General features: G+C 39.4%; 1 protein-coding gene across 1 annotated transcript in view; it reads right to left on the bottom strand.

Moving 5' to 3' along the window:
• Positions 1-20,956, bottom strand: part of EFCAB3 (EF-hand calcium binding domain 3) — a 97,920-nt gene that overhangs the window by 17,669 nt on the left and 59,295 nt on the right. The window contains exons 17-21 of the mRNA XM_053568994.1: positions 16,559-16,649; positions 11,795-11,868; positions 6,587-6,730; positions 4,841-4,912; positions 3,021-3,141 (exon numbers count right to left, since the gene is read on the bottom strand). Of these exons, the coding sequence (XP_053424969.1) occupies positions 3,021-3,141; positions 4,841-4,912; positions 6,587-6,730; positions 11,795-11,868; positions 16,559-16,649 (502 nt within the window). The remainder of the gene's footprint in view (positions 1-3,020; positions 3,142-4,840; positions 4,913-6,586; positions 6,731-11,794; positions 11,869-16,558; positions 16,650-20,956) is intronic.

Raw genomic sequence — 20,956 nt, 5'->3', positions numbered from 1 at the left:
CCTCATGTATATACCAAGCATTTTTCTAGACTTGGGGACATAGCAGTGAACAAAACAGACAAAAAATAATCCCTGTTCTCCTGGAGTTTATATTCTAGCATGCAAAAACAGATAATTTAAATAAATAAGTTACATAGTATATTAAAAGATGATAAATACTATGAAGAAAAAGCAGAAAAGGGGAAACAGGAGTGGTACGAGGGTTGCAGTTTTAAATAGGGTGGTCAGAGAAGGCTTTACTGAGATGACATTTGAACAAAGACCCGAGGGTGGGTGAGAGTGAGTAGAGTGAGTCATGGGATATCAGGGGAATAGTATTCCAGATAGAGGGAAAAGCAAGTGCAAAGGCTTTTCACGTCTAGTGTATTTGAGGAATAGCTAGCAGTCCAGAGTAGCTAGAGCAGAGTAACAGGAGATGAAGTTAGGGGTCAAAGGGAGTGCAGATTACAAAGAGGGCCCATAAATCATCATAAAGACTTTGGCTTTTACTTGGAGGGAAATGGGAGGGTTTTGAATGTTTTGAGCAGAGGAGTGACATGATCTGTAATGATTTTTTTTTATGCTGCAATTTTTGTATTATTTTTATTTATTTATTGAATTGTTATCATTATTAAGTCATGAAAACATAGATCATGTATACATTAATGCATTTATGGGGTACAATGTATTGATTTAGGGTCATTTACTGCTGTAGGAGTCAAAGAGTCAGCGAGGCACAAGGAGTGTTGAGAGTAGACAAAGCCACAGGTAAGGCATGGGAAGAAAAGTGAAAAGGGACAAGCACGGAGACTGTTTATTCTAGGGAAAAACAGATGTATGTAAAGGGCTTGCTCGGAGCTTTGTACTTCGTAAATGTTCAATAAATGGCATCAACAATATGAATACCTATCAAATCCAACAATTAACTAGCTCAAGAACTGCTTTCTCAGGAAACCAAATTATCTTTGCCACTTATTTGACAATTATATAACATCTTTTATATTATTTTACTTCTATATATTTACATATCCACATACTTATGGCTTTTCTCTTCATTTATATTTTAAGCTCCTCAAATGCAAATACTATGTCTTAAACAGTTTTAATTTCCTTATGTACCAGGCAATAGCAAGATGACCAGATGCATAATTAGCAGATGAAAGAACCAGATAAATACCAAACACTACCACCACAACAATAAAAAGACCAATATCTCTTGGGGGCAGGACACAATTATAAGAGAGACTTTACCTAACAAATGCAGTCAGTGCAATCTGGTTCTTTGTACCCTCAATGAATCCCCAACAACAATAATAATAATAATAAAAAGACCAACATCAGCTAACGTTACCTGAGCACGTACTTACTGAGTGTGAGAGGCAGGACTGGGAAGTGGATAAGAACATGGGTTCTCAGATCAGACTGTGCTAAAATCTAGGCACCATTGCCTCTTTGGTAAGTTTTTTTTTCTTTTGAGACAGAGTCTCAATATGTCGCCTTCAGTAGAGTGCCGTGGTGTCACAGCTCAGAGCAACCTCAAACTCCTGGGCTTAAGCAATTCTCTTGCCTCAGCCTCCCAAGTAGCTGGGGCTACAGGCACCTGCCACAACACCAGGTTATTTTTTGTTGTAGTTGTCATTGTTGTTTAGCTGGCCTGGGCTGGGGTCCAACCCACTAGCCTTGGTGTATGTGGCTGGCGCTGTAACCACTGTGCTACGGGCACTGAGCCCTTGAGTAGCTGGGACTACAGGTGGTCACCACAATGCCCAGCTAGCTATTCTATTTTTAGTAGAGACAGTCTGGTTCTTCTCCAGGCTAATCTCAAACTCCTGAGCTCAGGCAATCCAGCCACCTTGGCCTCCCAGTGTGCTAGGATTACAGGCATGAGCCACTGTGTCTGGCCTTTGCCAAGTTATTTAACTGACCTGTGCTTCAATTTTTTTATCTGTCAATGAGAGATGACAGTGGTATCTACCCATTAGGGAAGTGAGCTTTTAATTAGGTAATATGAGTGTTCTATGCTCATTCTAGTGGCTACCACATAATAATAATAACTAAATTTATGGAGATCTTAAATGTGTTAAGCACTTCAATCCAGCCCACAATTATTATCAAGTGCATTATCAAAAACTCATCCCACAATTGTCCTAAAGGATAGGTATTATTATTATCCCCATTTAATAGATCAGGAAAACTGAGGCTAAGAGGTAAGGAATGTACCAAATTTGTGTACCAATAGCAGGGATTTAATAAATGTCTTTGAATTGGAATGAAAAGTAGAATTTTGTGCACCTTCTGTTCCACATTTGACAGAGATAAGATAGTATAAGGATAGTACCTGCCGAGGGGTAGAAGAATATTTTCACATTGTTAGGGATATTCTGTACTCTCTTAGTGGGACACCATAATGCTTTGAAGGAGTATGAGTTGAAAGATTGATAATGGCAACATTTGTTTACTTTCTATAATTAATATAATATTAAAAACAGATCAAGGAAGTTTATTTTTAGTACTATTTGCTGGAATAAACAAACAATTTTGGGCATGAGAATGTTTCCTCATCCTTTATTCTGAGTCTGAGTCTGGCTCTGCTGTAGTTCAAGGGCTACTCTGGTCTGAACTTGCTGTACCTTATCTCAGAGTCAGAGGCCCTCTTGAGAGCCTCTGGTAGTTTCAGCATCAACAGGAGTGTTTTGTATTCCAAACTGGATTTCTAAGTCTACCCAAAATCATCCCTGGAAAAGTTTTATTCTGCTGGGATTTTCTGGCCTGAGATATGAGAGGCTGACATTTCTTGCCTGTCTTAGGCTCTCAATGGAGCCCCAAGATGGTCTGAGGTTAGCCTTGCAATTTCAGAGTGAGGCAGGACTGTGGTGATAAAGGAACAAGATCTTATATTAACAGGAGCTTTGTCCAGTATCTTTTCCTTTCTTTTGGACCAGAGCCTCTGGAGTTGTATGTTAATGAGAGATGATTGCCATGATATGATCCTCATAAGTACTTCTGAGAAGGCTGTTTTTATCCCTTTCCTTCCCACTTACCTTACTATTTCCATTATAGCTCTTCTGGGTAGGGCTGAAGTCTCTACAAGCTTTGATAGGATTTCAAATAATAGGATCCCTGGGTTGCCAGCTAAATTTAAAGAGGTCTCCTTTTCTGGAGCTACAGAAGGAAAAGAAAAGATTTTAAAATGCCTTCTGAACAAACCATCTATCATAAAATAATAAAATGACAGTCTTTTTACTAATTATTTATAATAATAACACCAAGTCAGGGAAGATGCAGGGAAACATTAAAAATTTGTTCTATTTGGTGAAAAGGCCATTTTGATTACTCAGCAGACAGAATAATCATGGAATATAAGAATACTTTTAGTTTGGTGACTTTTAAATAAGTATAACAATACTTCTAACATAAATATGAGTTATACGTTAAATGCTATTGTCTTGTTCTTCTAGACAAAGATTCTAGCCAAATCCCCATTGCTATAGTAGTACTTGCAAGCAGTAACTTCTCTTTATCCTAAGGTTATATTTCAGATCTTAAGAATGTGTGTATTTTCTTTTTTTTTTTGAGACAGAGCCTCAAGCTGTCGCCCTGGGTAGAGTGCTGTGGCATCACAGCTCACAGCAACCTCCAATTCCTGGACTCAAGCGATTCTCCTGCCTCCACCTCCCAAGTAGCTGGGACTACAGGCGCCTTAGCTACTTGAGCCACAGGCGCCCAGCCGAACATGTGTATTTTCAAAACTGTATACAGTACTTGGAATTTGGAATGTATTTATCCTAGAAAACATGATATGAGTAGTGGTTAGATTTTCCAAGGGAGGCTGCTAAGCTCATACACAAGTGATGCAAATACCACTAACAGTATTTTGAGTGCACCTATATACCATGTGCAGCCTATATAACATGCTCTCTAACCTCCAGCAGACTCTCCTGCACTGAGGGTAGAGGCTTCTTCAGTGTGAGGAAAGTATTTTTTCAAGAACGGTAAATTACCAACACCTCAAATTTGCATGAATGAGAACATTTTTATTTTTCTGAAAAAAAATTGTTTTTCTTTTGTAAAAGAATGCCTACCGAGCTTAGTGTATATACTTGAAGTAAAGAATTCAAACACTAGTGGTGCCATGGTTCATGCCTCTAATCCTAGCACTCTGGGAAGCCAAGGTAGGAGGATACTTTGAACAGGAGTTCATGACCAACCTGAATAGAAGAAAAAATAAAGAGCAAGACCCCTGTCTCTACTAAAAATAGAAAATAATTAGCTGGGTGTGATGACACATGCCTGTAGTCCCAGCTATTCGGGACCCTGAGGCAGAAGGATGGCTTGAACCCAGGAGTCTGAGGTTGTTGTGAGCTAGGCTGACTCCATGGTACTCTAGCCTGGGTAACAGATCAAAACTGTTTTTTCTTTCTTTCTTTTTTTTTGTTAAGCAGGCCCAGGCAGGGTTCAAACCTGCCACCCCTGGTACCCGGGCTGGCACTCTAACCTTTGAACTATGGGAGCCCAGTGAAACTCTGTTAAAAAAAAAAAAAAAAAGAATTCAAACACTATAAAAGGAGATGGAATTTTTCTATACCAGTCACTCCCTGTCTCAATGTAGACCAAAAGGCAGTGTGACCTATAGGAGGGTTTCAGGAGAATGCCAGTGCCTGCTTGATGTAGTTAAGTCACAATTCTAAAACTCTCATCAGTTTGCTTAGCAAATATTGTTTTGAAGAAGCAGTACACAACTGAATCATATCCCACACTATCCTCTCCTGGTCTGCCTCCTGATCAGAGCCTAAGTGAACGACGTTTACTGTGGAGTAAGCTGAGCTGCCCAACTACCTTCTAGTCAGTAACCTCTACTCACCCACGGCCTTGATGAAGCGGTTCTTATCTGTTAGCACTTTTATAAAGTCTGAGAAGTTCACCTTCCCATCTCCTGCAACAGAAATCTAAGGCTCAGAATAAGGATAAGATGTATTTTACTTATCAGAATATATTTTAAGTATAAAAATTAAAAACACTCTGGACCATTTAATACTTAAAATCAGAGCTGGACATATGCTCAGTCAAACAATGGTCTTCTTCACTGGATCTTAGCTAAAAGGCTGAGAAGCCATATGCCACGGTTTTCTCAAAGTGGTCTCAGCCCCATTATAATAGCCCTCTGCTCTGAGCCTGAAGAAGTGATTGTAACCTGTAAACATCAAGCTGGGGTGTCCAGCCGCTGCAGTCTGCCACTCATTCCTTTATGAGAAACTTGCCATGCTTGCAAGGAGTCCACCCAGCCTTCCCATTCCATATCAACCCCATTATTCTTATTATGACATCCTTACGTTGTGCCCTGTTTCCTCTAAAATGAAAGGATAGTGAATGCTATCAGAGGGGTGTGTGTGTGTGCATTTCTATGAACTAACAGAAGAAAGGGCAGAGTTAGTAGAAACAAGTGACACCTTAGTTAACTGGTGACACTGAATCACATGTGGAACTGAATGGGGCACTGGCAGTTGGGTGGAGACAGGTGAAAGGAGGCAATATACTGAATATATTTTCACACAACAAGATATCAGCTTGGACTACTATTCACTAGGTACGTATTTCAATAAAAACATTATCTGTGGGCCTTAAAAATACTAACAAAAGTAGGTGTGGCTCAGTGGCTCGTGCCTATATTACTACCAGTCTGGGAGGCTGAGGTGGGTAGATTGTTTGAGTTCAGGAGTTCAAGATCAGCCTGAGAAAGAGCAAGATCCTGTCTCTAAAAATAGCCAGGCGTTGTGGCAGGCACCTTTAGTCCCAACTACTTGGGAGTCAGAGGCAAAAGGATCCCAAGAGTTTGATATTGCTGTGAGTTATGACGCCAAGTTACTCTGTCGAGGGTGACAAAGTGAGACAGTGTCTCAAAAAACCCAAAAAAACCCCCAAACAAAAATGCTGTGACATTTGAAATTTGATATGAGTGGGCCCTGATGATGGAGGAGGAATATTTATGCTATTGTGATTCAAACAGAGACAAAGGGTTTGGATTTTCTTGGTAATGTGTTTAAAATTGTTATTGCCTTTGTATCTGTTATTTAAAGGTACCTTCCAACTTCATCATAGGTAACCTAAAATTGATACTGGAATAAGACACTCTTAGTTTCCACACAGGATTTTCAAATAGTTCATTTTGTAGCATTAATTTGATTTTTTTTTTTTTTGCAGAGACAGAGTCTCACTTTATCGCTCTTGGTAGAGTGCTGTGCCATCGCAGCTCACAGCAACCTCCATCTCCTGGGCTTAGGTGATTCTCTTGCCTCAGCCTCCCAGTAGTTGGGACTATAGGAGCCCGCCACAATGCTCGGCTATTTTTTTGTTGCAGTTTGGCCAGGGCTGGGTTTGAACCCACCACCCTCAGTATATGGGGCCAGCGCCCTACCCACTGAGCCACAGGTGCCACCCACATTAATTTGATTTTATAACTTGTACACATACCTCACTGATATCCTCAAAGGGACACACACACACATTTTTGAGCAAGAAAGCATTCTTTTTCATGTTTATGTAGCCAATAAGAGAAAAATACATGTTCACCAATATCTTATATGAGAAAAATAATTAGAAAAGTACTCACCATCAATATCAGCACATCTTAATTCATTGTAGACATCATGCTTGGTTAGATTCATTCCCAATCTAGCTAAAGTGCACATCATCCCATGTAAGTCAATACAGCCAGTTTTATCCTTGTAGAAAAAGTTGTAGGCAGCTCGGAAGGCTGGGGAAATAGAATTAAGGACAGTTATTCAAGAAGAAATACACATGCTAATGAGACTGGAACAGATAATACGGTTGACTGAAGATCATGTTCTTATAAAGGACAATGTCCTTCCATAAAATTTGAACTGGGAAAAAATTGGTGAAAAACTAAATGTTGTAGGGCGGTAGATGAGATGGCCTTCTAAAGATGTCTAATCCCTAGATGTTGTGAATGTGTTACCTGAACATGGCAAAAGAGACTTTGCAGATATAATTAAAAGATTATTCTGTGTCATATTTAAGTACATAATCCCCCACATAACTAGAAGCCAGAGAAATATGGCAGAAGTCATAAAGATTCAGATCATGAAAGACCTGACCTACCATTTCTGGGTTGGGTAAATATAAGGGGTGATATGATGTAGAATACAAGCAGCCTTTAAGGGCACAAGAGAGGCTCCTGACTCATAAACAAGGAAACTGGGACCTTATTCCTATAACCATAAGGAACTGAATTCTGCCAAAAATCTGCATGAGATTAGAAGCAGACTACTCCAGAGCCCTCAAATAAGATTCCAGGCTGGCCAACACCTTAATTTTGGCCCTGTAACATCCAGAGGAGAGAAACTAGCTGAGCTGACCTGGACTTCTGAACTATAAAACTATGAGATAATACATTTGTATTATTTTAAACTGTTAGGTTTATGGCAATTTATTACAGCATTAATAGAAAACTAATATACCAAATTGGACATTGGGAGCTTATTTGAAGGTTCTAGAAGGGGAGATCAGCTACTTGTATACTCTTGACGAAAGAAGGGTCTGCCTCTATCTGGGAAGGATGTCCTCTTTGACTGAGCTCTCAGCTTTGGAAGGGACACACATGGAGTGGTGACGGAGGAAGGGGACACTGGCCTAGCTAGCCAGATAAGCTGAATCGACCCTGGTGATCAATGTGGTGACAGATGTCACAGCCAGATCACCCTCACATCCTAATACATCAAACTGGACCCACAATATAGAAATATATGCATGTTTTATATGGACCAAAAATTTTCAAAGAAATAGTCAAGGTACTAACTGGAGCTAAATTAGACATGTGTTTTCTGAAATTAGTGAATAAGGAAATAAACCCAGGACAAAATATATCCCAAATGACACCAAAAGAAACTTATTTCATATCACATTCAGATTTCAGTACATTTATGTACAAGAATGATTACTTCTACAGAGTTAAAAATGATACCTGCCCTAGAAGTCTGGTAAAAGATAATATCTTCCTTTTTGATAAAAGGTAGGCTTCTCTAGGGCTGGAATCGAACCATCTCTGACTAGTGTCTACTTTCTCCCATTATGTCTAGCATGTTAGCAGGCATTCATTCATTCACGTAACTTAGTCAACAAGTATTTACTGTGTGTGTTCTAGGTACCAGGTGCTGCTCTAAGTGCATAGGATACATTGGTGCATGAAATAGACAATGATCTCTGCCTTCATGTAAGTGTAATAAATAGGTAAATCAGATACCATTTTAGAAAGTAGTACGTTCTATGGAAAAAAGAGAGGTAATATTGGGTGGGGGATTGGGAAGAAGAGAAATAGAACTTCTACAGACTCCCACCTCCATATTTACCTCCCTATTGGGACCTGTACCTACATAGTTTGTCTTCTTCCCTATTCCACAAATGAACTTTATGCCTTTATTTAGAGCCAATTCTTTTGTTGTAGATTATAGCCCATCTCTTCTCTCATATTCGAAGAAATTACCGAAGAAAAGATCTTCTCTGTTTCGAATACCAACTTTTTTGACTCTCTATATCATTCATATTATCATAAAAACTTGCTGTAATTTCTCACTTAAAAATTTCTTGTGACCTCATTTCCCCCTCCAGCTACTACTTCCTCTGCCATTTGTCTCTTCTCCATATTTAATACTAAAAATTCAAGCACTTATTTCAATCAGTATGGACTCGTGGATTTCTATTTTATATGTCGAGTTATAGTCCAATTCTGTTATTTATTTTTGTCACTCAAATTGTTAAAAAAAAATTGGTCGAAGGCAGAGTAGCTAGAGATGCTGACAAGGAGCTTGAGTTGGCGAGGAAGTCTGTGGAAATTCTGTTCTGATTGCTTCAGTTTTCTTCAGGGAAGTAGGAAGCAGGGATACCAATTGAAAGTGACAGTGGAAGATGTCCTAGATTTTGAAGTATTCGATAAATATTTTTAGAATGAATAAATTAAAATTTCATAGGAAAGTTGAGGATTAAGCACTATAATGAACACATTTTTAGTTTCTGTATTTGATGCTTTGATGTCTGGGCCCTTTACTGGCCCTGGAAGGACTGTCTTTTCAGGGCTAGTCAGTTCCTAGGAACAGTAAAAACTATCAGCTTGTGCATCTTGCTTTCATATGCGAACCAACTAACCAAAAGCCCATACCCTACCAGGGGTCCTCCTCAAACTTTTTAAACAAGGGGCCAGTTCACTGTCCCTCAGACTGTTGGAGGGACGGATTATAGTTAAACAAACAAACAAACAAACAAAAAAACTATGAACAAATTCTTATGCACACTGCACATATTTAATTTTGAAGTAAAAAAACAAAACGGGAACAAATCACACCGCCTCATGTGGACTGCGGGCCATAGTTTGAGGACTCTTGCTGGCCTAATCACTTCCCTTCTCCAGCTCTTGTACTCAGGGCCACTGGGAGCCACAGTAGAGGCTCTTGTCCATATTCTGCCCCAACTACTGCCTGACTGAGGTGCTTCCTCATGTGGCCCTGCGTGGTGTGCTGTGCCTCTTTTTTCTAGGAATTTGTGAGTATAAAAAAACTTCATGACAGTCATTTCCACATCTGCATGTCTTACTATACCTGTCTAAAACAGATCCCTTAAAATTAATACCAACGCACACTGATGTACTTTGAATTCTTAGAATTTTACACAATCATAAGCTCTCATTATTTACAAATTTAGTTCATTTTTTACAATGAAAAATGCAAATCTGATCTTGACAATCCTTTGTGTTTTTCAAACCAGCCGTCCCAACAACAAAGGTGGTTCTTTGATTTCTTTGTGTCTCCTAGGTCAATTTCTCAATTGGTTCTCAAATTGGAGTGGTGAAGCATTAGCTTCCCCAGAACCCAAACACAGTCTTCCTTCTTCCTGTCCTTCTTTCTTTGTCTTCTTCTTTCTCTTCCTCTTCTTCTTTGAGAGAGAGTCTCACTCTGTCACCCCAGGTAGAGTGCTATAGTGTCATAGCTCACAGCAACCTCAAATTCTTGGCCTCAAGTGATCCTCCTGCCTTAGCCTCCCACGTAGCTGGGATTATAGGTGCCCGCCACAATGCCCAGCTAGCTTTTGAGACTGGGTCTTGGTCTTGCTTGGGCTGGTCTGGAGCTCAAGCGATCCTCCCACCTCAGCCTCCCAGAGTGCTAGGATTAAATAGGTGTGAGCCACTGGGCCAGGTCAACGCTTGACTTCTTTTAGTTTTTCTGGTGCATCTTGTTTTCCATTTTCTCTGGATCTTTATATATTCTGTTCCTCTGTGTGCTCTTTGCCTGATTTACTCTGACTCACCATTCAGACTTCTCTGGGACTCTCCTTCTTCCCTCACAGGATTAAGTTAGGAGATTTTCTTTCTTTTTTTTTTTTTTGTAGAGACAGAGTCTCACTTTATGGCCCTCGGTAGAGTGCCGTGGCCTCACACAGCTCACAGCAACCTCCAACTCTTGGGCTTAAGCGATTCTCTTGCCTCAGCCTCCCAAATAGCTGGGACTACAGGCACCTGCCACAACGCCTGGCTATTTTTTGGTTTGCAGTTTGGCTGGGGCCGGGTTTGAACCCGCTACCCTCGGTATATGGGGCCGGCGCCTTACTGACTGAGCCACAGGCGCCGCCCAGGAGATTTTCTTTTATGCTTCTATTATATTCTACACTTTTCCTATCATAGTTCAAGTAAGATTGTAATTTAAGTGATTTATTCAACAAATTTATGGTTTAACTTCCTTCCATGCTCGACTTCCTATGAGGGAAGAGACCATGTCTGACTAGTTTTGTTGTATTTTCTGTGTCTATTACATTTTTGACTTTAAGTAAATATTTGTCGTTTGGATGAATGAACTGTAGCCAGTATGGCTAATGTTATCATTGTAACTTTTTTCTCTGAGAAATTCTGGGACTTTGGTTGTTGAGTTTATACTCTTCAATCCATTTTTTTTTTTTTTTTTTTTTTTGAGATAGGGTCTTGCTTTGTTGCCCTGGCTAGAGTTCAGTGGCATCCTTATAGCTCACTGTAACCCGAAACTCCTAGGCTTAAGTGATCCTCTTGGGTCAGACTACCAAGAAGCTGAGACTACAGGTGTGTGCTACCACCATGCCTGGCTAATTTTACCATGTTTTTGTAGAGACAGGGTCTTGCTCATATTCAGACTGGTGTCGAACTCCTGGCCTCAAATAATCCACCCACCCCACCCTCCCAAAGTGCTAGGTTTGCAGGCATGAGCTTCCTCATGACTTAATTTATATTTTACCTCACATTTGTTCTTTTCCACACCCACAAATTCTTCTTTGAATACTAATATTTCACCAGGAGTGTCTAAACCTAGGGAGATGCCCATTTGAAAGCAATTCCCCTCCTCTGCCACAAAAAGGTGTTTTTTTTAAAAATTCTTTTCTCATTAGCCAGGCACTGGGTTGCCACTTATAAAACGAGGCTATTGGGCTAGGTTGATCCCATTAGGTCATTCAGGATGGAACAAGGACAAGGGGTTCTTTCCCTTGACCTCTGGCCTGTTCTTGTTTAACCACTAGTGGATTCCCTGATAGCAGAGTTGGGGCCTGAGACTAAATGATCTTGGAGGTCCCGGGATTTCCTGCTTTAGAATTCTGTGATTTTCTGTTGTCTTGTATCTATGGAGACAAAATACAGTGCAGTTGGCGGTGAAAAAAAAAAAAAATCTTTTCTCAAATGACAGCTGGTGTTGAAAACCCTTGAAATTCTAGAGTTCTCTTTGAGAAGAAAGGGTCAGATATATTAAGGGGCTGTTTATTATGTTTTGGTTTTGAGGTTGATTCTCATTACCTTCCTTTTGTGAAGTACTTATCTTCTTTTCTTTGTGTTGTGTTTGGCATTGAGATCTTGCTAAGTCTTTATCCCTGAGAAAAGATGTGAAAAGATTTAGATTTAATACATATGTGGAACCAGCAAATGTTAGTCCTGTTCATCAGTTTTTGCTGACTGGAATGTCTGTAAGCATCACAATATATCCAGTCTTACTACCTAAGGTAGTAAATACCTATTACCGTCAATTGCCAATAGCCACACGGGATGGAAAGTGAGAAAATGCTGGCCTCTGACCTCTGCCCTGTACTTGCTCATCACCCCTTCCTTGGAAAATTCTGATTTACCTCCTTTTATCAAACAGGAAACTGAGGCTCAGAGGGATTAAATAACTTATTTCAAGTTGACAGGTATTAAGTAGAAGACATGAGATTCAAACCCAGATTTGTCTGACTCCAAAGCTCAAAGATATCATCTTTACGCTATTCCTGTTATTAAAAATATAAGTTGTTTCAACTGGGTGCAGGGGCTCACACCTTTAATCTCAGCAGTTTGGGAGGTCAAGGTCTCCTCTTGAGACCAGGAGTTCAAGACTAGCCTGGGCAAAATAGCGAGACTTGCCTATTAAAAAAAAAAAAAAATTAGGGCAGCGCCTGTGGCTCAAAGGAGTAGGGTGCCAGCCCCATATGCCGGAGGTGGTGGATTCAAATCCAGCCCTGGCCAGAAACTGCAAGAAAAAAAAAAAAATTAGTCAACCATAGTGGTACAGGCCTGTCTGTAGTCCAGCTACTTGAGAGGACTACTTCAGCCTAGGAGTTCAAGGCTATAGCTAAAAACCTGCACTCTACAATGGGCAAAAAAGCAAGACCCTATTTATAGAACAGAAAAAAAAAAAATATATATATATATATAGAGAGAGCACACGTTGTTTCAAATTTTTAACTCGTAGAAATAATGTTTTGGTGAATATCCCTCTAAAGAAACCTTTGCATTTATGATTATCTTACTACTTTATTAGGTATTTGTTATTTATTTTTTGAGACAGAGCCTATAACTCTGGAGAGTTGCAGAGTGCAGCGGCATCACAGCTCACGCAACCTCAAACTCTTGGGCTCAAGTAATCCTCTTGCCTCAGCCTCCTGTGTAGCTGGGACTACAGGTGCCTGCCAATGCTTGGCTAATTTTTTTCTATTTTTAGCAGAGATGGTCTCATTCATTCTCAGGGTGGTCTCAAATTCCTGAGCTCAAGGGATCCTCCGACCTGGCCTCGCAGAGTGGGAGTATTACAGGCATGAACCACCATGCCCCAGATTCATTTTACTACTTTGATTATCAAATTGCAGTGATAGATAAGGATATAAATAAAGATAGAAAGAATAATTCTGGAAAGTTTGGAAATCTGGGTGACCTTTCATTTCCCAGGAAAGTAAAATCTGAAAAAGGAAGGACAATATGAATCCCTTGAGGATGCTTTGTATAGGTCTGCAGTAATTTATTAATTTGGGAACACAAAAATGTATTGTGTAAAACTGGGTTTGCTTATAATATTGCAACTAAAACTTAGATACATTTAAGTAAATGTAATTTAGTTATAAAATTTAATTATAATGTTACAAATTTATTTTATTTTGAATGCTTTTAGTTTTAATGCTCATAGAACTAAAGTAAGCTTTAAAAATGAAATCTTATAGTTTTTTGTGGTTTTACAAAAGGCAGTTCAAAAAGTAAAACTAGAAGAAATATTAAACATTATAGTTAAATAAAAACATTATTATGGTTTATTAACTTAGTATCCTCTCTACTAGATTCAACTCATATTTAAAGTGGGGCTTGGAAAAAAGCAGGTGATAAGCTCTCAAAATGCATTGTTCTCAACTTTTCAACATGGAAATTTTATATCATTTGTCATATTTTCTCAGCTTTTACTAACATTGATTTCTTCATTTAGTGTTTCATCTTTATCACCTACTTGAACTTCTAAAAACTCTGGTTTGCTTTTACTCAGATGCTATTTTATATTTGTTGTACAGATGCCCCTTGACTCATGATAGGGTTCCATCCTAATAACCCCATCATAAGTTGAAAATATCAGGTCAAAAATGCATTTAAGGCTTGGTGCCCGTATCACAGTAGTTATGGCACCAATCACATACACAGGCTGACGCGTTCAAACCTGGCCTAGGACAGCTAAACAACAATGACAACTGCAACAAAAAATAGCTGGGCGTTTTGGCGGGGCCTTTAGTCCCAGCTACTTGGGAAGCTGAGGCAAGAGAATCGCTTAAGCCCAGGAGTTTGAGGTTGCTGTGAGCTGTAACACTACAGCACTCTACAGAGGGCAACAGTGAGACTCTGTCTTCAAAAAAAAAAATGTGTTTAATACACCTTAACCTATTGAACATTGTAACTTTACCACCTTATCTTAAATGTACTTAGAATACTGACATTAGCCTACAACAACCAACATAAAGCCTATTTTATAATACAATGTTGAATGTCTTATGTAAATTATTGACTACTGTGGTGAAAGTGAAAAACAGAATGGTTGTTTAAATATTTGAAGTACAATTTCTACTGATTGCATACTGCTTTCATAGTATTGGAAGTAGAAAAGTCTTTTGTTTGTTTGTTTTTTTAGCTGGTCTGGGCAGGGCTCAAACCTGCCACCCTCGGTGTATGTGGCTGGCACTGTAACCACTGCACTACAGGTGCCAAGCCCCCAGAAGTTGAAAAGTTTTAAGCTGAGGCATTATTAAGATGGGGACTATCTCTGTTTCTAAATATAAAGAAATTTCTTTTGCATGACATAAAAGATGCAGTAGATGGAGAAATACACAATGTTCTCAAGAATCAGAGGATAATAGAAGGCTAGGCAATGGAAAGCTTTTTAGATGCATTTTAAAAAGTATACTCTTGCCACAATTTCAAACTTTATCTTGGATCAAACATTGGAGAAAGTCTTTATTTTGCAATGTTTCAAATGACTAAGGAATCTTAGATTTGGAATGAACCCTGTTCAGCCTCTCATCTAATGTAGGAATTCCCTCAGTATGTGGTATTATTTAGTCTTTGCTTAACTACTTTTAGCGACAAGAAACTCAACTACTTCAAAAGACAGCTTGTAATGCAGGGCAAGGGAAAGTGAAGTCAAGGTTTTGGCTGTGATAAGGTTTTCTTACCCACTTCCCTCTATAAAAGTCAGTAATTGCTGGGCACGGTGGCTCATGCCTGTAATCCCAGCAGTGTGGGAGGCTGAGAAGGGAGAATTGCTTGAGCTCAGGAGTTCAGAGTGAGACCCTGACTCATGAAAAAAATGGAAAAACCCAGACTGGCACCGCGGCAAGCGTCTGTAATCCCAGCAGCTTCTGGATGCTGAGGCAGCAGGATGCCCACAGCTCGAGTCTGAGGTTGCAGTGAGCTATGATGCCACTGCACACTGCTCAGGGGCATAGGGTGGGACTCTGTCTCAACAACAACAACAACAACAACATAAAGCAAAGAAATAAAAAATAAGCAAGGAAATAAAATAATACCCCCACCCCCAAAGTCAGTAATATGTTTCTTTGGAGTGGCATAGTCAAGGACACTAGGAAAAATACTTTCAAATTAGCAAACTACATGAATAATTGTGGGTAAGGAATATGATTTCCTTCTTATGACCTGATAAAATATAGACCAGGCTCTCATTTTCAGGCATTAGTGACTGTTTACTTAAATTTCTTGTTAGCTGACTAACAAAAAGCTTAGGGTTAATGTCACAGGCAAACCTCTTTTCCCACGTTTAGCTTAGGGTTTGCCATAGCTAATTTACCAGATTTCATTTACTGGCCATATTTGATATAAAGACTCTTTTTCTATATTTTGACTTGCTTGGTAGTTTAGGTCTTATTTATAATCTTTTCATTCTCCCCTCCCCCTTCAAACTGGCACTCAGCAATGTCAATGTATAACTGATAACTCCTCAAGTGCTCCAGGGTATTCTGTGTACTGACACAAAAATAGCCTCTAGTTTGGGCGAACAGGAAGGAGAACTCTTTGCTTCTTCAATCAAAAAGGGTATATATCCTTTTCTTTTCATAAAAGAATCTTTATCTTAAATTCAGATGTTTTGTTTTATAACCAAACATATTACAGAATATATATATTTTTTAAGAGATAGAGTCTTGTTCTACTGCCCAACTGGTGTAATCATAGCTCATTGTAATCTCTAACTTCTGGGCTCAAGTAACCCTCCTGCCCTAATCTCCTAAGTGGCTGGGACTACAGGCTAATTAAAAAAAATATGTATTTACGTTTTTGTTTTATTTTTTTTTTTTTGAAGCAGAGTCTCACTCTGACATCCTGGGTAGAGTACGGTGGCATCATAGCTCACAGCAACCTCAAACTCCTGGGTTTAAACAATCCTCTTGCCTCAGCCTCCCAAGTAGCTGGGACTACAGGGGACCTACCACCACACCTGGCTAGTTTTTGTATTTTTAGTAGAGACAGGGTCTCACTTTTGCTCAGGTTGGTCTCAATCTCCTAAACTCAAGCAATCCAACCACTTCAGCCTCCTAAAGTGCTAGGATTATAGATGTGAGCCCCTGTGCCCAGCCTAAAAAATATTTTGTAGAGAAAAAAAAAAATTTGTAGACATAGGATCTCACTATGTGGTTGAGGCTACAGAAGAGATATTTAAAGAGCATTTTATTTGTTTCATCATAGCCTTTATGAGTATGATTCAATATATTCATCATCTTAATAATTCTTTATTATATTTACCATTTTAATACATTTATTACCTACCTCTTGCTGTGGGAGATCGGTACTTTTGTTAGAGGATTCAGCTTAAACTTTGCTTTAATTTCTGAAACTTCCATGTGGTCAGTGACTTTGTCTGGAATTCAGAAAATGTAATTAACCAACTGCTCACAGATTAATTTCTTATATTCTTTTGTAAATTTTCCAACTCAAGGCTTTGAGTTTGAAAGTCCAGGGCCTCATAGAATAATATTATATGCAGATTCAGGTTAGAGGCATGTGCAAAGTTAGAAGGCCATGTGGAATCCAACTTTATTGTTTACTCTTCCCAGATCTCTTAGCAAAATTTCTTGCCACTGGTCCTCCTTCAAATGGTATCACACTGATCTTGTATAAAAATAAATGCTAAGTGAAGTAAACCAGACACAGAAAGGCAAATACTATATGATCTCACTAATATGTGGAATCTAAAATAGTCAAATTCACAGAAGTAGAGAGTAGAATGGTGGTTAACTTAGCGTTAGGAAGAGTGGGATGTAGGGAGATGTGGCTCAAGGGTACAAAGTTTGAAGACGTGTAAGTTCTGAAGGTCTAATGTATAGCATGGTGACTATGGGTCACAATACTGTACTGTGTATTTGAACTTTGTAAGAGAATAGTGTTAGCCACACACACAAATGGTAACTATGTGAGGTGATGGATGTGTTTATTAGCTTGATTGTGGTGATTATTTCACAATATATGCATATATCGAATCAAGTTGTACACCTTAAATGATAAAAATGGTGCCATGCGATACATAGTATAGATAAAGCATCCTAGAAATATGTGATAAAAGTTATTTATTTTTATTTATTTATTTATGAGACAGACTCTCACTCTGTCTCCCTGGGTAGAGTGTGGTGGCGTCCTAGATCACAGCAACCTCAAACTCTTGGGCTCAAGGAATTCTCTTGCCTCAGCATCCCAAGTAGGTGAGACTACTGGCACCCACCACAATGCTTGGCTAGTTTTTCTATTTTTAGTAGAGACATGGTCTTGCTCTTGCTCAGGTTGGTCTTGAACTCTTACTGAGTTCAAGCAATCCACCCACCTCAGCCTCCAAAAGTGCTAGAATTATAGGGAAAAAGTTATTTGAAAACAAAATTTGTATATAAAATCAGTAGACTATTTCAAGTCACAATTGACAAGGAATAAAATGTTATACCATTTCTAAACTATTTGCCTACTTGTTTATACCTTAGGTTCCTACCTGATGGTAAGTAGATTTTCTTAGGGTTTCCTTCTGGGAGACCCATCCCTGCCCTGTCATTTCTTATGAACTAACCGGTCTTTTTAAAAAGTAGGAATGGGGTGGAGTACAATGCTGTTTTGCTACCCAAGACTATCCTTCATGGACTCTTTAACTAGTATGGCCACTAGTCCTTCCTTTCCACTTTTGCATAGTGTGAAAAATAGGGCCTATGGACCAGAAGCTGGGTGGGCAGGCCTCCCCACTTTGTTGGTTTTCTCTCTCCAGTTACTTCTCCTAAATGTAGAGTGTGTTAAGTAGTTAATGACAAGAAAACTAGGTCACTAACTAAGAATAATAAACAATTGAATACTATTAAACTATGAAGAAAAAAAGTCCCTCTTAGAATTTGATCAATTTTCCCAGGTTTTCCCTCAGAGCCTGGAAAGCAGTTGTTTTTAAACAATTCAATTATAAGTGCTCCAAGTCTGGAAACTTACCACAGAGCTGGGAACTCCGGAGAAGGTCAACAATTTAGGCACTTGAAAGGTGCTGTGAAATCATCCTTGTGGCTCAAAATAATCATTACTTAAAAAAAATACCTTCAATCTCTCATAGATTATAGATTTTTAAAAAATCTCTCAGCATAGAATCTTATAAAATCCTGCTATTTACTTTTAAGCTGTGCTACTTACCACTCTTGGCTTCAATCAGATCAAGACTCCAATAAAGGGTTTGTTCCATCATACAACTGTGACCTCATTCCCTGCTCAGGCTCAGGCCAAGGAAGAGAATGACCCATAAGCTCCTTCCAGCCTTAGAGCTAAAGTGTTTTCAATGTGGGTCATTCAGCATCCCTGGGGTATATGAGGATGTGAATTACAGAATCAGATATTTGGACACTGACTGTTTAGATTTCAGGGAAGGACAAGAACAGTTTTGTTTTAAATTCCGTATTAATGTATTTTCATGTTAATATATTTTCATTAGTGAGTTGAAAATTGTTTTGGTAAAACATATTTACCAAGGTGCCTTGACTGAATGATGGTTAAGTCACCATTAGGCCAGGCATGGTGGCTCATGCCTGTAATCCTAGTACTCTGGGGGGCCAGGGCAGGTGGTTTGCCTGAGTTCAGGAGTTTGAGACTATCCTGAGCATGAGTGAGACCCCATCTCTACTAAAAATAGAAAAACTGAGGGAACGGGATTGCTTGAGCCCAGCCATGAGAGGTTGCTATGAGGTATGATGATGCCCAGCATGGCACTCTACCCAGGGCAACAAAGTGAAACTCTGTCTCAAAAAAAAAAAAAAATCACCATTAATTGTTCAAGCCTAGAAAGAAAGTAAAGAAACCAAACTCTGACAGGCTTGTAGTCTTTACTATTGTTGGGAAAAGTGATTTAAAAGGAGCAATTACATAAAAAATTGTTATTTTTAAGCAGGTACCACAGCATTCATGATATGACATGTCTAATGGTGTTGTAAATCCTCTATCATAGGAGTTAAGAGTGTCTTTACTATGGCTAAGCACAGAATACCTCTGGCACCCAAGAATCAGCTAGTTATGTAGTTGGACCCCCCAAAGTTCTTTGGGCTTCACTTAGCGGCAGCAATTCTAGAAGTTCCCTATTCCTGCTCATGAGGTTTGCCCATTATGAGCATAATTTTTCTTTACCCCAGTCTTTTCAAACTTGGTACATTGCCTCCCCTTCTGGCTGAGGACTTAAAGGGAAAGAGAAGAAAGGTTTAATTTATAAATTATACAAATTAACTCAATGCATATTTACTAAGGGGCTTCTATGTTAAAGGCTACCAAAAAATTTTTTTGAGATGAAGAATCTAACTTTGTCACTCTAGGTAGAGTGTGGTGGCATCATAGCTCACAGCAACCTCAAACTCTTGGGCCCAAGTGATCCTCTTGCCTCAGCCTCTCAAGAGCGCTAGGATTACAGGTGTGAGCCACTGTGCCCAGACTTAAATCATTATCTAAAAAAATCTTTAAATGGGGCAGCACCTGTGGCTCGGCGGGTAGGGTGCCAGCCCCATATGCCGAGGGTGGTGGGTTCAAACCCGGCCCTGGCCAAACTGCAACAAAAAAAATAGCCGGGCGTTGTGGCGGGTGCCTGTAGTCCCAGCTGCTCGGGAGGCTGAGGCAAGAGAATCGCCTAAGCCCAGGAGTTGGAGGTTACTGTGAGCTGTGTGAGGCCACGGCACTCTACCGAGGGCCATAAAGTGAGACTCTGTCTCTACAAAAAAAAAAAAAAAATCTTTAAATGTGGTAAAATACACAGGGCTAAAATTTACCATATTAATCACCATTGTAAACCAATCTACAGAACTTTTTCATCTTGCAAAACTGAAACTCTGTACTCATTAAAAAACAATTGTACATTTTTCCTTCCTGCCAGCCCCTGCCAGCACCATTCTACTTTCTGTTTCTATGAATTTGGCTACTCTAGATAACTCATCAAAGTGGAATCATATACTATTTGTCTTTTTGTGACTGGCTTATTTTACTTAACATAATATCCTTGAGGTTCATCCATGGTATAGCGTGTGTCACAATCTCCTTCCTTTTTAAGGATGAATAATATTCTATTGTATGTTATAATATAAACCACATTTTCTTTCTTTTCTTTTTTTTTTTTTTGAAACAGAATCTCAAGTTGTCGCCCTGGGTAGAATGCTGTGGCGTCATAGCTCACAGCAACCTCAAACTCTTGAGCTTAAGCAATTCTCTTGCCTCAGCCTCCCAAGTAGCTGGGACTACAGGCACCTGCCACGTGCCCGGCTATTTTTTTGTTGCAGTCATCATTGTTGTTTTAGCTGGCCCAGGCTGGGTTCGAACCCACCAGCCTCAGTGTATGTGGCCGGTGCTGTGATCATTGTGCTACAAGTGCTGAGCCAAACTCTTGGGCTGAAGCAATTCTTTTGCCTTAGCCTCCCAAGTAGCTGGGACTATAGGTGCCCACCACAACACCTGGATATTTTTATTTATTTATTTATATATTTTTTGAGACTGAGTCTCATTACATCACCCTCAGTAGAGTGCTGTGATGTCACAGCTCATAGCATCCTCAAACTCTTGGGCTTTAAGTGATTCTCTTGCCTCAGCCTCCCAAGTAGCTGGGACTACAGGCACTTGCCTATTTTTTTTTCCCCAATACGTCTCCACTTTATTAAGGTTGACCACCATGATATTTACGTATCT

Source organism: Nycticebus coucang, chromosome 18 (genome assembly GCF_027406575.1).
Source record: "Nycticebus coucang isolate mNycCou1 chromosome 18, mNycCou1.pri, whole genome shotgun sequence".
In the NCBI taxonomy this organism is placed as follows: Eukaryota; Metazoa; Chordata; class Mammalia; order Primates; family Lorisidae; genus Nycticebus; species Nycticebus coucang.
This window is presented reverse-complemented; position numbering and strand designations above follow the sequence as displayed.